The sequence below is a fragment of the Pipistrellus kuhlii genome, unplaced genomic scaffold (genome assembly GCF_014108245.1).
Source record: "Pipistrellus kuhlii isolate mPipKuh1 unplaced genomic scaffold, mPipKuh1.p scaffold_m20_p_14, whole genome shotgun sequence".
Taxonomy (NCBI): Eukaryota; Metazoa; Chordata; class Mammalia; order Chiroptera; family Vespertilionidae; genus Pipistrellus; species Pipistrellus kuhlii.
This window is the reverse complement of record NW_023425449.1, coordinates 3500667-3518518: the sequence shown is the minus strand read 5'-3', so window position 1 is coordinate 3518518 and position 17852 is coordinate 3500667. Positions and strand designations below refer to the sequence as shown.

Genomic DNA, 17852 nt, shown 5'->3' with positions numbered 1-17852 from the left:
ACTGGAGAATGCTCTCCCCAGGGCTGGTCCTCAAAAGATCAGGTGGATGTGAGGGAGGAAGTTGACAGGCTCAGGGCATACGTGGGACATGGTGTGCAACAGTCTCAACAGTGAGCGCAGAGGCGGCTGCAATGGGCGAGCACGTGCTGGGCCGTGAGGCTGCCCAGAGCCTCCAGGAGCCGCGTCCACAGGTAACCCTTTTAATGGTGTCAGAGCTTGGACTCTGTCCTCATTAAAGTACCGGCCTGCGTGGACTAGAGAGCCTTTAAGCAGAGTCTCCCATCTGCACATTCACCAAGTAAGGCTTTAGGGCCTTGAACGACAAGCATGCTTGTTTTCTCCCACGCGGGGGATCAGGGCCTTCAGCTTCTCCTGGAAGCCCCTCACGCTCGCTCCCTTCCCAGCATGAAGGCTCTTCCTCCCCCTCTGCGCCTGCTGCACCCTCGCTCCTGGGAAACCAGACCACGCAAGAGTGGGCGTCCTTCAGTTACTCCATCCACAAGAGGGAAGCAGGGTAGCAGTCCATCATCGCTGGTCTTACTGCCCTCGGCAAGCTTGGGAAAGCAATGGAAATGGGGTGCACACAGACAATACTAAAGAAAAATGCTATTCACAGACCCAGCACTCTCCTAATAGAAGAGAGAATGTGTAATGTCTACGTGCATTTCGTGAAAATATGCAATGGGATAGCCCTGGAAGCCTAAAACCAAACCTCAGGAAACCAGGCCACACTTAGAAAAATGAAAGCTGACTTTTATTTTATCAACAGCCATTCTTTAAACATGAACATGCATACGTAATACTCTACGCACACATCACAGTTTTAACGTTAGTTAATAAAGGTTAAACACACAACATACATCCTTACAAAAAGGTCAAAATGCAAACTTAAAACTTTAAACAACAGTCTTACTAATTTAAAAAAAGTTTTTGTGTTGGGTACCATCTGTACAACACAATTAATTTAAACATTTTCATTTGGCTGCACATGGAAAAAGCGGCAGTAGAAAATAAAGTCATTGAGGGTTTTAAATAGCAGAGTAGGCAGTTTCGCCATGCAGGAGAAGCAATATTAAATATTAGTTTTCAAAAAAAATCCACATTTAAAAATATTTAGTTCAAGTCACAGAATTTCTCTCAGTGGAGACCCCAATGCGATGCATGATTAGCTGCCTCAGGCGGCCTGTCTGAAAGGCAACCCCTCCAGGGTATAGCTTGACAGATTTTGGCACAGAAAAGAAGTCTTAAGAACAAGAACATGATTAAAAAAGAGGGCAGAGGGACAGAGAAAGAAATAAAGCGGGAGTAAATGAGAGAGTAATTGCAATCACTAAAAACTGCATCCGCGGTCACCGCAGGCGCTCGCTCCGGAGTGTCATTGCAGCATGGATTTGATTTGCTTGGAGGTAGTCTCATCGTTCAAATGTTTTGTTGTGTACCTAACGGGAAAAACACCCATGTATGGAGTTAAAAACACACATCACTGGCATCCGGCTCTATGAGAAGCTGAGCAACTGGCCAGGCCACCTTCTCTGTTAGGCCTTTCCCTCCCAGCGTCAGCGGGCTCAGGCTCCGCGCTGGTCCTCCCATGGCCTTCCGACACAGAGCCCGCAGCTGGGAAACGGCTAGAACTGCCCTGTTGGGAATATCTGCTTAAATTCTCAAGTAAACAATTGACTGTAACTTCTCACTCAGAGGAAAATCATTGTTCTAACTCAGGGGTCGAAAAATTGTAGCCTCTGAGCCAGAAAAATTGTAGCCTCTGAGCCAAATCTATCCTACTACCTATTTTTGTATGGCCCATGAGCTGAGCGTATTCTGACATTTTTAGGTGGCTGGGGTGGGGGTGAATAAAAACATAAGTAATACTTCATGTTAACATGGAAATCATACAAACTGAGTTTTCAGTTTTACTGGAACGCAGCCACACGGAGTCTCTTCAGCATGGCCTGTGGCTACCTTCTCACTACGCATAGAGTTGAGGAGCTGGGACAGGGCCACGTGGCCCACAGAGCTTAGATGCCCACTTCCTCGCTCCCGCACAGCGAGAATGTCCTGCATTCATCTTCAGGACAGTTCTACCTGCCACATCCATGTCTCAGTTCTTCAAGCACATTATTTCCAGGCAGGGCTGTTTTGCTCTAAGTTTGTAAATACAAATTAAGAATCTAAAAAGAATCACTAGAAGTATTTTAAGAGAAGATTCACGACAGGATTTCTGTAACAGCAGAAACCCAATAAGCAAGCCTACTATGTGCCAGGCGGCTCCAGGAGCTCACAAGCGAGCAGAGAAGAGCGATGATAAGATACCTGCATGCAGAAGGGTGAGCTGCCTGCAAAGGAGGGAAGCCCGAGCGGGGACCGCCCAGCTCACGCAGAGGCTGCGGGCCCAGGGAGGAGTGTGGGGGTTATTCTGAGGGCAGTGAGGGCCAGGGCAGGATACGAAGCAGGGGAGCGATGTGACTTCACTGATGTTCTCAAAGGGTTGCTATGGCGCCGAGGGAGCAGAAGGAGCAGCAGTGGGACTAACCGGGGTGCTGTTACATGGTCCAGGTGACCAAAGCTCGGACCAGACGAGGAGCAATGCAAACAGGGTCCCAAGGCTTGAACGTGGGCTATGTCGTGGAGATAGCTCAGGCAGAACTTACTCTCTATCAACTTGGCTTACAAGAATCTCACACAGGAATATATCATTATAAACAGGCACATACACCGTCTCTGAATTTAAGAAATTTAAACTCTATTCCTATTAGGTTAGTTTCAAATCAATTTAAAAATTAAAGAAATATCTGCACTCAAAGTAAATGCTTAGAGAAGTAGAGACAAACATATGCTTACTAGGTAGCTGAAGCAAAATTACCAATAAGAAGGAGAGCTTTACGTTCCTAACGTGAACATTTACGTTCACAGCCTTGTGCTCCGCACACTGTGAAGCACGTTCTTACACGCACTTTCCGACCCACATGTGCAGGGACATTTACCCACCTGAGAGCATTGAGAAGACCTTCTACACTATTAGGAGGCTGGTCCTTAAGAACTTTGATACAACCTTTCATCTAAGGAGAAAACAGAAAAGGTGAAAATCTTTTTTCATCTAACATGACTTTCAAAACATTAATACTTACACTAGCACCGCAACCACAGAACTCACACTACAAATGGAATTACTTTTAAACAGAAAAAAATACCCAAGTCTTATTATTTTCCGTTGGTCAAATAAAACTTTTTAAGACCCAACTCAGTCAACAATACTAATGAGAAATCCAGTTGAGCTAGGGAAGGACTTCCTAAAGGTGCTGAGTGGCCTTTTAGAGGGACACACACACACACACACACACACACACACACACACCCGGCAAGGAAAGAAGGCGCTCTTCAGATAGACACACATGGTGACATGGGCTCAAAATACCCAAATCCTGCTCACCATTCACGAGCCATTGTATTATTTCATTTCCCTAAATTTCCCTTAGGAGTAATTTCGGAAAGATTGAGTGAAAAATTCCTGGGACACAGTAATCACTCAACAAATGAACTCACTTCTCCACATAATGGGCACTAATGCAGGCAGTCAGCAATCCAGACAGGAGTGCTGAGAGCCTGCCCCGCTGGGAAAGGGACCCAGAAGACAATTCCCAGCCAGCCCTGGTCATAATTCTGATGAACAGGTGAGAGGGAGAGAAGTTACAGAACAGAGAAACCTGGCCAGAGCCACCGATTACTAGGACTGCAGGAGGGAAAATGTGTGGTCTTCACCTGTATTAGCTGGAGCACCTTTACTGGTGCTTCACATATAGGTGGGCAAGATAGGCCTATAATCGTCCCCATGGAAAATAATGCAATTAACTAATAATTAATGCAAGAATAAACTCTGTTTCTGTACTTATAAAGCTAAATCTACTTTTACCTTACCCTGCATGTTTAGATATAAATCCTTTGTTTGAAATGGCCTTTGGTCAAACAAATGAAAGGATACAATTTTTTTCTAATGTCAGATTATTTATATTGCCCAATATGCAGGAGTGTGAGGTCTCCCTACAAGGACGTGCTCTAAACGACAACACTCCTTCCGTCATTCTCCCGCCTGTACCCAGGCTGGAGGAACACTGCCGGAGGAGGCCAGCACATCACAGACTGGCAGCCTGGGCTCCGTGACGGTGCCGCCTGCCGGCTCTTCACGTCAAACAGCCTCTGGCTTTTATTATGGGAATTACATGAAACAAGGCCACTTACATCAATTTTTGAGGTTTTAGCAAATGCTCCCACTGGATGTACATGGTCATAGAGTATGATGACGCCCACCATTACCCTCAAGCAGAACGACACGGTCTCTTCGTTTGTAAACCTGCTTCTGTATTCCCTGAGGGCAGAGAGGACACGATGCATGAGGCTCGTCACAAACGAATGCGCTGATTCAACTCTCAAGCTGATGCTGGAAGACACACTGTTAACCTGAGAGGTGCTAACAGGAAGCCGCCCCTCTTCCCTGTAATAGCGCTCCCAGCCAGGGGTGGGGGGCAGTCAGCACTTACCTCCCACGGTCTCTCTATGCACCTGAGTATACTATGCTAGCAGAGATCAGACCATTTTTGAGAAACCCAAAATAGCTCCCAAGTGAAAGTTTGTGAATAAGTGCTATCACCAATGTGATGAAAAAGTCACCAGCTTAACTGAGCGAGTGTGTCTGGGCTGATTTATCTCAACACATTACTGCATTAGTGGATTTTAATTCCCTAAAATGTGATTGTATTATTCTCTCATCTGTCCATATAAAAGGCCTCCTGCCCCAGTAGAGAATTCTGGCCAGGGATGAAGGGTCCTGCGCTTATGGGGTCGGTCACTGTGCACAAGTGCCTTCACTCCCCAGGCCTCACCTCCTAAGGGAGGAAGAGAGGAAGGAGGGTGAACAGATGCCCTCATGCTTCCTAAGGTCTCCTGGGAGGCGGGGTACACAATAGTACTGTGGAAAACGCAAAGCTCCACAAAAGCCCCGGTTATAAGTAAGACCATATGGAGTCTTTCTGCCTACAACAGCATGCGGCAGACATCCTGAACGGCGTGAGAGGAGAACCCAGGAGGACACTCAGGCGAGTGGTGAAAAAATGAAGACTGAGGACTCATACAGAGGAAAGGGGGTGAGCAGTAGAGAATGTTTATAAAAACCAAAACGGAAAGAGCATTAAAACTCCTCCCCTTCCCCCAAAGCCCCACAAAATCTCCATTAGGAAGAGTCTCAGTTAGTCTGGCTGGTCTCAGGCACCTGAAAAGCAGCAGGACCGACAGTTAACCAGAAGTTCCATGAAGCTGCCAAGTTATTTTAATTTTGCTCAAATATTACACTAGTTACCTGGAATTGCCTTAATTTCCACCTTACAATTACGACATGTTCCCATCTGGGCAACCATTCCTCAGGATTATGCAAGTGAGAGACTGGCCCACACGATACTCACGGCGTTTCCAGCATGACTCTGCACACGCTGGCCATGGTGCTCAGACAGTCCGTGGTGTTTTCTATGGGTAAGTTCTTATTCTGTCAAGGTGCATGGAAAACAGAGAGTGAAAGTGAATTAGTATATAGGTGTATATATATATAGCTATAATAAAACCTACCATAACATGAAAAATTGGCAACTTTAATATTTGGTTCCTACTCTTCATTTTGATCCTAGGTACTGCTCTCAGCTCTGAGGATATAGCCCAGCTAGGCAGCTGTGGCCTGTCTCCGAGAGGCGTGCATTCAGGCTGGGGAAACAGCGCAGCACACAGACAGGGCTGGAGGCCAGGACTGTGTGGATTTCATCTCAAGGGAACTGGAAAGTCACTGGAAACATGCTGAGCAGAGGAAGGAAACGAGGTTTCTGTTTTAAGAAGACTTGGCTGCTCTATGGAGAAAGGACTACCAGGGGCCAGAGTGGAATAAGAGCAATCAGAATAGTCATCCAGGTGAGAGGGAGTGGGCTCATGTGGAGAGGAAGCAAGAGAGGGGTTCAGTTTTCAGATTCAGCATTTATACTGGAGCCGGTAAGACTGTCTGAAGGGGTGAGATAAAGAAAGGAATTTAGCCATAGTTATTTGCATAGGCGGACCTCGGAGATATTGCGGGTTCGGTTCCAGACAACTGCAATAAAGCGAGTCGTACTCTTGGCGGGTGGGAGGTCTTGCCTTCAATTTGTAAAGAATGCAACATTTGTGAAGTGCAGTAAGGTGAAGCATAATAAAACAAGATCTGCCTTTACAGTGGTACTCTTTAAAAAAAAAAAAAAGTGTTTTTATTGATTTTAGAGAGATAAGGGAGAGGTAGAAGCATCAATGGGAGAGAATCAACATCAATTAGCTGCCTCCTGCACACCCTCTAGCAGGAATCAAGCCCTCAACCTGGGCATATGCCCTGACCGGGAATTGAACCAGTGACCTCTTGGTGGGTTGGTCGACCCTCAACCAGAGCAATACCAGCTGGGCTACAGTGGTACTCTCAACTGAGACAGGAGAGACTGGGCCAAGGGCGGGGTTGGTGAAAAATCAAGACTTTGGTTTGGTCACAATACGACTGGGGTGTCAACCATACACCCAGAGGGAGGCTGCAAACAGGTGGGTCCTTGTGCACACGTGGGCCTCGGGGCAGGGGCTTAGAGCTGGTATTCCCAGTCTCGGGACGTGCTGCGTCATTGTGTGCGCAGACAGGCAGAGCAGCACCACAGAGAAACTTCCCGGCAATGCTCACCTCTGATACAAACTTTGTTGTGGCATCACTTAAGGTCTTCAGCATCGGCGTTGCCTCGGCATAAAACAAAGACATTCGATTTGCCAGCTCATTGTTTACTTCATTTTCTCCTTCTGCCTGCATGGAAAGTAAGAGCACCTGGCCATCAGCCCAGAGATGATTACACAGGGTCTCATGCTTGCTAAATTAGTCTAATAAATACTCAAACTATATTTTAGACCTTCAAGTAGTTTTCAAAAATAAAGATTAAAAAGGACAATAAACTTTTTATAAAAGATAACCTCTTTAAAAAATACGGAGTGGGACAAAAGTAGGTTTACAGTTGTTCGTATGAGAAAAAACTCACTAAGAGTAATGCAATAAGCTCTGTTTTGCATACTCACATACTTTGCCCCACCCTGCATTTTAAATATTAAGCAATGAAATAGGACACTGACAGGCTGGCTCTGGGTACCAGGATCACTCTATATGCTGTGGAGGATGGGAGGGTGACTATGACATCGCACCCTGCCCCTCAGGGAACACACGCACCCACACTAGCACGGAGAGGGTGAGGCTAAGTTGGGCTGGAAGAAACTAAAATGGACTCATGGGCGGGCTGGGCTTTGGAGGTGATGCTGGGCAGGTTCACCCCGTCGGTGGAGGGGAAGAGCATGCTCGCTAATGACATGGAAGTGTAATTCCACGTAACTCGATGTGTTCCGGGTACTAAGAAACAGCAATAGTGGAAGACAGGCTGGGAAGGAAGGTGGGGTGGACGGAGAGGGCGTTAAATGCTGCCTAACATCTTGTCTGCGCTGGTGAACCAGGTAAAACATCAGAGAAAAGGAATGACAACATCAGTGTTGTAAAGCAAGCAAGCTGATGACCGTGGGCAGGTGTACCATGAAAGAAGACCACCGGTCAGACAATGAGCTCTCCGGCTACAGAACGACTGTGGAAAGGGGCGTGCGGGGGGCTTCCACCTGGGATGCAGTCAGCAGGTGACACGGGGAAGCCCTTGGAGAGACTCCTCACTTGGCAAGGACCGAATTGACTTAAAACTGTTGATATCGAATGACAGTTCAAGATGACTGGTGTCTCTGGCCCTGAGTGACGGCTCTCACAGAGCACTGAGTGTGGTGCTTTTACTTTATTTGCAGGTGATAGGCAGTCTCACAGCAGCAACTGGGCTTCGCAAAATCTAACCAATGCAAGGCACAGCTGCTTCTTCCCCCAACCCAGGACCTGTCTTAGGAGCAACCACCTCACACAACACTCATCAATGAAGAAGAAAAAGAATGGCGTCCTTTGGTGTTTTTAACCTCTGGTGCCACTCAGCATCTTTTCATACATCTATGCAGTATTCTTTATTAAACTGTCTACTAGAGGCTAGGGCTGATCCTAGAAATTTCCCTCTTTTTCACACAAGTAGGTCCTCAATATATCGAGAAAAATGTAATATTTCTTCAAATTTAAGGTTTTCCTCATGACAGACCTCTGACTCCTCCGCAGCAGAAAGGGTATGAAACAGCTGAGAGGAGGAGGAGTCCAGAGGCTCATGCGCCTAAAGCAGCAGAAGCAGTGCTCTGCTAGGCAGGAGCAGGCACAGAAGCCACTCCCTCAGCCAGCCAGACCCCCAGCCACACTCTCCCAGACCGGTTCCTCCCCGGAGTCTTCCATTCGATGAATATGGGGACAAAACACTCAAATCCACCAACTCACAAATTATTATGTCGTTAAAATGAGACTACACAGAGAAATCCGGCATCAATGTCACATAGACAAAAAATTTTATTGTAGTCGTAGAAATTTAAGAGAACAAGTGTGTCGGAGGAGTCAATACCATATGGTTTCCTACATTTTGCTCTTTCTTCCCACACCTGTGGTGGCCCACAGCTTGCTTACTAGCTTTAATTTTATCAGAATGAATGAGCAAATGAACAAATAAAAGAAGAACTTGTACTAACCAAGAGATGAGTTATTATTACCACCCCTAATTCAAAGTGTTAACTTACTGGAACGTTATTAATCCGCATTCGACTCAATGTTCTTCTATAATAGCTGAAATCATTCTGTATGGCAGGATTTGTCATCTAAAGAAGACAGTTGTGAAAGAATAATGGAGTAGGTAATAAATGATACTGAAAAAATTAAGTGAAAATCTACTAAATACACTTTTAACTAGTGAAGTAGCATTCCCAATTTGTAGTAACACTTTTAACAAATAAAACTGGTATCACCAAGATGGCTTTTTTTGGTGTGTGAACAAGTAAATCATGTTCACAATACACTCAGTCCCCACTGAACATTAAAAATGTACAGACTGTTTTTTAGTCATGGTAAGTTTCCCTTCTTTTTCTCAATAATTTCACTTAATATACTAAAAGGTGCTTTGCCAAAACATAGGATTACCAAAAGACGAAAACAAGAAAAACTCTGCAGGCACTTGCTTTGGAATTACACCAGAAACAAGCATACATGGTCAACAGGACAATCTCCAGACAGACTAAAATTGTGTATGTAAATCATCTGTGCTGTAAGTGTTAATAAAAGAGAACAGCTGTCTGAGATGTAATCATAGAAGGCTGAAGTTAGGAATCCTGCTCTTCCATTTCCCAGGCAAGGCATCCGAGGGCCTGGGAAGTCACAGGGCCTGCTCCCAGGTGCTGGGAGAGCTAGTGCTTGCTTCCACACACACCCCTCCCATAGTGGAGGGAGGCAGGCAGACAAGCACATAGATAGGTAAACTCAGGAGTTAACATTTTTATATAAAAGAAAATTGAGATAAACTGGAGGTGAGCAGAAAGGAAAAAAATATATCAGAAAAGATCAATATTCTTTCAGAGATCTTTTTTAAACGAAGTTAAGTGAAGGTTGAATATTGGGTAATTTGCTATGCATGTATCAAAAGGCCTGCCATGACTTTTATACCCAGTTTCCTTTTTGCTAAGGACATCAGCCATCACTTAAGCACATTTCAGCTAGGTCTCCACGCGTCCCTCCTGATGTTCTAGGAGGGACACATGCTTTCATAAAGTCAAGGCCAGCAGGAATCCTACCTTGAGTTCATCAAACCGGAGTGTGAAGTGAAGGATTTCTGCGAACTGCTTAGCGAGAGCCTGCTCTCGCTCTAGGTGCTGGGTGGGAGAGTATGGGGTACTTGTCAAGGCTCCCAGAAGGCCTCTTAATGCTGCTTCTAAAGGAAAAAAAGAAAAGATTTAAATGTTGTTTGTATCTCCTGGTATTTGTTAATTAGAAAGTGAACAATTTATAAATGTTATGACTTCAAATTCCATGCAAGTTCCTTTTAAAATCCAGATCATCTAAATACAATCACACAAACTGATACTATTTAGAATAAAAACCTTAGAGAGACTAATTCAGTTTTGTAATCTATAAACTCAAATTTAAAGTAATGCAAAATGGAACCTTTTACAAAATGTAAAAGGATCAGAGAGCGCCCTTTATACTATAATACATTTACCAATCTGCAGTGTTGACTGTTATGAAATGGTCATTGTTACCCACAGCCAAGTAATGTCTACAGTGGCCCTATGACCACACGGTCAAATCTGTCCATGGCTAGGAACGAAGGACCAACTTCTCATACTTTGAATTTGCTGCTTATTTATAAACAGAAACTGTTTTCTTTCAATTACTAAAGGAAACAAATATTTTGATTTAATAATTAGCTTTCTGAGTTTAAGAAAAATGGTTTTAAAATAAGTGCTACTTTTGGAATGCCAAGTTAATCAATATTGAATTTAAAAATGTAAATAGTGGCATTTCATTCAAAAAAAGTTATAGAAATCACACTAACTTAGTTACAGATTACAGAATCAAAAAACAATGCTAGACTCTATTCAGAAAAAAAAAAACAGCTTAGAGTCAGATGATGATCAGAAATTAATGAGTAAGTGTCAGGTCAATAAACAAGAATTTTTTAATGATAATAAATTTGTTAGATCATCAACCCTTAACTTAAAAAAATATCAGCTCTCCTATTGATGAAGACTTACTTAATGGTGAACCAACACCCATCCAGTGAGTTTAACCCACTCTCTCATTTAACTTTCAGCATCAATTATGACATGGATATCCCGTGGATAAACTGAGTTTCAAAGAGATTAGACCCCAAGAGTGCAGCTAGCAAATGCCAGGTGTTTCTGACTCTACAGGCCTATCTTTCCACCATATTAAGCCGTCTCTCAAATAAAGCAGCATTCTGCCTGGCCGCCTGTAACTTCATGAAATATTAATCTGATTACTACCAGCCATACATACTTATGTGTCTTTTATGTGCCAGATACTGGGCTAGACACTACATAGACATTATCTGTCATCCACACAATAACTCCAAATGGTAGATAATATCCTTTTATAAAAGTCAAAAAACATATTGACTGCCTACTATGTGCCAGGCACTGGGGAAACAGAGATGACGGGATAGTCAGCTCCCTATGGCCACTGGAGCCTGATTATACAGAAAAGAAAGAGAAATTATTACATTTGTGATGTGTGTTAAGAAGAAATGCTTGGTATTATGGAAAGATATAAAATAGGACCTCATCTAGTTGAAGTTCAGTAAAAGACCTCCCTGAGTAAGTGACATCTGAGCTGAGAATGGATTGTCCACTAAGGATGACGAAGAGTGTGCAGACAAGGCTGGGGCCAAAGCATGACGTAGTACACTGCAATACCAATACCGGTGGATAGAGCACGTGGAGGAGATTAAAACAATCTCTCTCTGAATAAAAGGTCAATATTAAGTGTCCCTCCAACCATCAGTCCACAGGCCAATGCTCTATCCACTGAGCCAAACCATTTAGGGCAAGGTGAAAACATTTCACGCTTTAACCAAATGTCTGTGAAGTATTTTCCCATGCCTCATCTCATTTGATCCTCACAGAAGTCCTGGAGTATAGATAGATAGAGACTTGGTAGAATCCTATTTTCTTTTCATTAGCTGGAAAACGGAATTTAGAAAGTTTAGAAACTTGACCCAACTGAAGAGAAGAAATGTTGGACCTGACTTCAGGTTCTCTCACTGCTTAGAATATAGTCAAATAGATAGCAGTCTACAGTTAAATATTTCACCCTTTGTTTTCCCTGCATCATCTACAATAATAATCTGTTTTGTGTTGATATTTACTGCTATGTTGCTGACAATGACCTGAAAGAGAAGTTGGGGTGCTTCACTGGGCTGGAAAAAGTTTAGCTGCATCAGAAAGCAAGTCTAATTAAACAAGTTTATATATATAAAGCGCTCGCTGGCGACAATTGCACACATGTGTTTCCATCTGTCATTGTGGACAGTGAATTTGGTTGACACTTCTATTATGGAGAAAGGGTGAATAGCACTATTAAAATATTTCTTCTAATTAATTTCCTTTCATTGTGCACTGGGCCTCTAGTATGCACATAATGTGTGTGCCATATGAGCACCCTGGCCTTGTCATTCTGATATCCCTGGAAAAACTATGTAAACAGGGGCATTACAGATTAGCATTTACATTCACCACCTCACCTGCACTGTGGAGAATGAATTGTAGGCCTATGGCTGGCTCCTAGAGCTGCAATGTGGATGTGAAAAATCAATTAAGAGGAATAAGATTTTTTGGCTACTGTGAAAAATGGTTTATGTCTCCCACGATTTATTCTGTGTACCAGAGTTAATGTTAGTAGAAAGCAAAGTTTGGGAGAGATGAGAGCAGGAAAGAACACTTAAGAAAACACACCCACCAATACTATTTAAAAAAACTGGACTGTTACAAAAATTTTTGCATTTACTAGATTTTATAAAGTCTCGGGATTAATTTCAGCATTCAAAGCACTCTACCACTCTGGTAGACAGGAGACATTGCCCTCTAGCGGTGGACTCAAGTATATGACTAAGTTGGGTTGGCCAATGAACTTAAGAGAACTTCTATGAATGGCTGAAGCTCAGGACCAAGAAGAAAGTTCCCCTTGAGAGACAAGAGCCATTTATTCTCACCAACTGCCATCCACCTAGTATCAGAGACCAGTCGCTGAATCCTCAGAAGAGGACCCAAAGGATGTGGTCTGGGGGGATTTAGGACAGCCAAGAGACATGACCATAATTATTGTGGGCACTAGGAGACCTTTTAATAGATTTTGGTACATTTAGCCCTGTGACCAAGACTCAACGTGCTGCATAAACTCACTCATTATGACCCTTGGACGTGGTCTCTGTAATAAGTCCCTGAACAGGAGGGAGAAAGACTGAGAAGAGACAACACAGTTTGTCTACTGTCTAATCATGTAACCTCCCTCATATTATGTCTCAACCAGGAAGGCCTGAGACCAATATCCAAGGACAGGGTGTTTCCCAGGCCAGCAAGAGTAAGGGCTATGGACAAAGCTAAGTATCTTCCAGATTATTCAGTGACCCCTTTCCTGTCCCTCCATAAATAAGCCGCAAGGGATCGAGTTCCCTCTTCTGGAATGCACCCTGTGGTAATCTGCAGTGCCCAGGCCAAGCCACTCTCTCCTTGAGATTGCAGGATTCTGAAGGACCATGCTCATTTGATGCTGGTGTGGTGCTCTGTGTGCTGTCTGTGGTGTTTATCCTCATCTCTGGCTCAACAGTGAGGTAGGAAGAGAAGAGACTAGAGAGGTTTAGTGGACATAAAGCAGAAGACGCAACAGACTGGAGGACCAGACAGGATACTAAAGTTCAGAGAATTTAAACCAAGATGTGGCCAAGACCACACAGCTAACAAACCAGAATTCAAACATAGGCCATTATGCCACCAAAGCCTAAAATCCATTTATTTCTTCTCCTAAATACCCAACACACATTTGATATAGCAGATGTGTATGTTCATTAATGCATCACTCATTCAACAAGCACTGAGTTCCTATCATATGCAAGCAAAGATATGCATCCTGTAAGCAAAAACTGGAAGCATTGCTAGTCAGGTTACTGGACAAGATATGAGGAGTAAGCCATCAGGTCTTAAATGCATACAATGCTCCTGACTTTACCGAGGCCCCAGAGTACCATGATGAAGACTCAAGGTGACAGCATGGACACTGATGCTCTTAGCTATTTATTACCTGTGTTACCACATGCCTCTGCTGAAATGGATCATAGCACCCATGATGGAACCCCTACCAGGAGCCCGATTCAATTCCTGGTATGATAAAACGACTGGTTTGGCCTATTTTATAATTGTCCTTTCTTCGTTGGTAAATGCTGAGACTAGAGTGAGCCTTAGTAAGACAACAGCACCATCTAAAGCAATTCAACTATAAATGCAGCCAGAAACCAGAGGCACAGAAAACTCTCTAAATATGAAGGAGTCCTGACCACCATGATTACAAGGCCAAAGCCAGTGGTCTGAAGCTACCAAGCTACAGACGATAGAGATATTTGACTGAAAGGCAAATAGCATAAAAAAGCTGACTGCAGTGCTTAGGAAAATAAATTACAATTCTTATCTTTAGTTAGAAAAGGATAATTTACCAAATACTTCTATCTCAACCAATATATGTCTTCATACTTAACAGTGCATACTGTATCTAAGAAAAATAGCAATTCTCTTATTAAAAAAAAAAAAATAGGTTTTTTTTTTTTAAAAAAAAGAACTTAAACTTTAAAGGAAAAGTTGCAAACACAAATGGCCAAGGACCTAACATAAAAGAATATGAAAAGCAAGATATAAAAACCAGGAAGCCTTGGGAACCTACTAAACTAGAAAGCAGATGCTCTAAGTAATAAATAGAGATGCTTGTCACTTAGCTCCGGGCAACTGACATGCAGATGAACTGACCAACTGGCACTTAAACTACTGATTTCATCAAATAACTCAAGACTTAACACCAAAACACAAAGAATTAGCAAGTTTTAAACCTGGCATCTGATGAGGAATTTTTTTAAAACTAGGGCTCCAAGAAATCACATCTCAGGCCTAAACTTAGTGCATGAGCCCCCAGGTTGACTCTTACCTTACTGCATGGTTTCTTACCAAATTCACTTAAAACATATAACATCTTTATGAGATTCAAAACTATATAAAACGTGTCAAAAACTTCTATTTACATTTTTCAAATTTCAGATATACCTAACCTGCTCCTCCAGTATGTCCACAATGTCACACAGAAAGCCCTTCCAATGTACAGCTTTCAAATTAACCAGCAGCTCGATGTCTAGATCTCACTTTGACCACTTCTCCAAGGAAGAGAATCCCAACTGTTTACTGGTTGTAGTGAAGGCACAGTTTGGGTCTCACAGTGGCTTTTCCTATTGGCTCCCTAGTTCTCAACCTGTAGTTTTAGATCCATCCACTAACTGATCCTAATCAGCAATGATTTTAAGAACATCAAAATCTAACTATTGCAGGGCCTACGGATTAGCTCCTGCATGTGGGAGAGAGGGTTTGCTGGAGAGGACTTCTACCAAGTGGCTTCTCTCGTTAGGACCCTTTAGACTGCAATGAAAGCATAGCTTGCCTTATGGAAGTGCTAATGTGTCGGGGACAACAGTCTAAATAAAGACCTAGGTTTATGCTGTAATATCCACAGTCTAACGAACTTGCTTCACATATATAGCACATTAATATAGCAATGTGAACATAAAATACTCTAAATTACTTCTGGTGGCACCAATAAATGCATTTTTCTTTTTTTTTCTTTCTTTTTCTTTTTTAATATATTTTATTGATTTTTTACAGAGAGGAAAAGTGAGGGATAGAGTTAGAAACATCTATGAGAGAGAATCATCGATCAGCTGCCTCTTGCACACCCCCTACTGGGGATGTGCCTGCAACCAGGTACATGCCCTTGCCCGGAATCGAACCCGGGACCTTTCAGTCCGCAGTCCGATGCTCTATCCACTGAGCCAAACCGGTCCCGGCAATAAATGCATTTTTCACTAGGGAAGTTATAATTACAAAACTTTCAACTTACCTAACCTCTGAGAAAATTCATAAAATTTCTTTAATTTGCCTACTAGTGGGACAACCGCACCCCATGCCTTCTCTTGTAACTTCTCATCTGCTGGATGCTGGATGGCCTTCAAAATTGAAAGGGGGGGAAAAAAGTTAAGAGTTCTAAAAGTCCAGGAGCATTCTTTTTACATTAAAATATATGTCTTAACAAATATTGGAAACCCTGGAACAATCTATAAAATACAGAACAATGGACACAGGAATGCTGAGAGAGGGCCTTCCCAACACCCTGGATACTTAACGCTATCATACACACTTTTAGTTATCCTTGCAATGGGCATGGATATAATGGAATAGGATGACACATGCATGCTGGTTAAATATATTACGCCTTGATACCTTTTAGAACCACAAAAAGAAACCATTTATATTGTTTTGCATATCACAGACAGGCTTTCTTAGCAGTACTCTTTCAAAAAAAAATTTTAGCAGAATAAAAAGAAACCGGGAAGTTAGGCAATCAATCAAATAAGATGCCAACTGTGGAACAGAGTATGAAACTTTGAATAATTCAAATTCCAGGGTCCAAAGTAGTTTAGAGACTTACCAAATTAAGAACCCAAATCAACTTGAAAGATGGAATTCAGAAATTGTCACACTTACTTCCTATAACTAAAGTATTATTCTGGAATCCAAGTTTTCTTGGGTTTTCCCAAATAATAAGATAAAAACTAGTTTCAAATCTGAAAGGAGAGGAAATAGACCACAATCTATAGATCCTAATTTGACGTGCAAATGCCTTTCTCTATTCCCGTCTTTCAAACTACTAAGCAATTTTCTATTAATTTAGAGGGTTCTTCCCAAAGAAATGTATTTTCTTATTTGTATTTTTATTTTGCTTATAGATGCTTTATTAACCCTTTATGAAACTTAATGTCTTTCTCAACAACCTGGTTTGCTTTCTCTGACATCTTCCAACAAGCTAAACACACCATCGGAAAGCTGAAACTCACACCCACGGCAGGGCTTGGGGGCTACTCATAAACATGATCAGGAGGTACTAATGTTTACATTTTCCCAAGGTGCTAGCACTCTGTCTACACAAAACCAAAAAACAGGAATGTAAACAAAAATTGAAACCAGGTAAATTTAAAAGAAGCTCTGAATAAATTAGCTACGAACTAAATGGGCTATATATTATTTAAGCAATTTGCTTTATAAGCTTGCCACTATATATGTAAATGTTCTTGATTTAAAATGTTCATCATTTAAAAAAAATTTAAATGATGCTTAAACATTATAGGAGTCCAAAGTAAATCTCATTTATGTGACAATATAGAAATATTTTAATGTTAAAAAATCTGACAATCTTTATTTCATATTAATATGAATATTTCAAAGGAACTGTAATATTATCCTGCTGTATATGAAAAATCCTTTTAGCTTCAAGCCCAGTCTCAGTAATGTTTTATAACAAGTAGAAACTTGTTTATTTTATTTATTACTCAGGAAATGAGCAAATAGATAAAAACTTTAAATTTGCTTTCTTCTCTTGAGAAGCCTAGCCAACTTTTTTTGAAGGATCTAAGAATGATATTTCGAATATCTGCTCATTCTCATACTATCAAATGCTTCAGCAAATGCCACCCACTGCCACAAGCGAGCACAGTTAACTCTTTCCTGGCCGTGCTGGGTTCAGAACTGAAGACAAGGCTGCCCTGCCATGACCACAGGTCATGGTTCTCCTTATGATGCTGGTTCCTTCTCCTTTCACACCAGCGTTGCTGCTGCTCAGAACATTTTAGTTCAGCACCAATCACAGCCCAACACGCACAAGGGTGCTTGGTAGTGTCAATGTTAGGGTGTCATGGAGCAGGTATTCTCACTCTCATTTCCAAAAATACTGAAACTGTCAACACATATATCAAAACATTATCTCCATCTCTAGCGGTTTATCCTAGAGAATAAGCCTTGTTTGTTTGACAGACTCTACCTTAGATGAGAAAAAGAGGCCAGGAGGTTTCTTTGGGTAGAACGGGACTGCTGAGTATGTGTTTATGCTAAGGAGAAAGTCAGTAAAAGAGGAAAGAACAGATGGAATTAAGAGATGAACTGAAATTCCAGAGGAAAACGGAGAAGAATGTTAGAGTACACAGTCGTGGTAAGAAGGAGAGAGACTAAGCTTCTCCTGAAAGACAGAAGAAATGGAGAATGAGACGAATAGGAAGAAATGTGGA

The 17852-nt window shown here is 42.3% G+C and overlaps 1 protein-coding gene across 11 annotated transcripts in view; it reads right to left on the bottom strand.

Annotated features, from left to right (window-relative positions):
• Window positions 1–732: 732 nt before the first annotated feature.
• Window positions 733–17852, bottom strand: part of CYRIB (CYFIP related Rac1 interactor B) — a 71492-nt gene continuing 54372 nt past the window's right edge. For 10 of the 11 annotated variants that reach the window (XM_036437554.1, XM_036437558.2, XM_036437563.2 and 7 more), the window contains 8 exons: window positions 15635–15740; window positions 9763–9899; window positions 8719–8796; window positions 6722–6838; window positions 5451–5530; window positions 4234–4360; window positions 2986–3056; window positions 733–1439 (listed from right to left, as the gene is read on the bottom strand). In XM_036437554.1, the coding sequence (XP_036293447.1) occupies window positions 1376–1439; window positions 2986–3056; window positions 4234–4360; window positions 5451–5530; window positions 6722–6838; window positions 8719–8796; window positions 9763–9899; window positions 15635–15740 (780 nt within the window). In that variant the 3' untranslated portion in view covers window positions 733–1375. Of the gene's footprint in view, window positions 1440–2985; window positions 3057–4233; window positions 4361–5450; window positions 5531–6721; window positions 6839–8718; window positions 8797–9762; window positions 9900–15634; window positions 15741–17852 lie in introns of those variants that run through there. The other variant, XM_036437562.1, reaches the window with a different exon arrangement.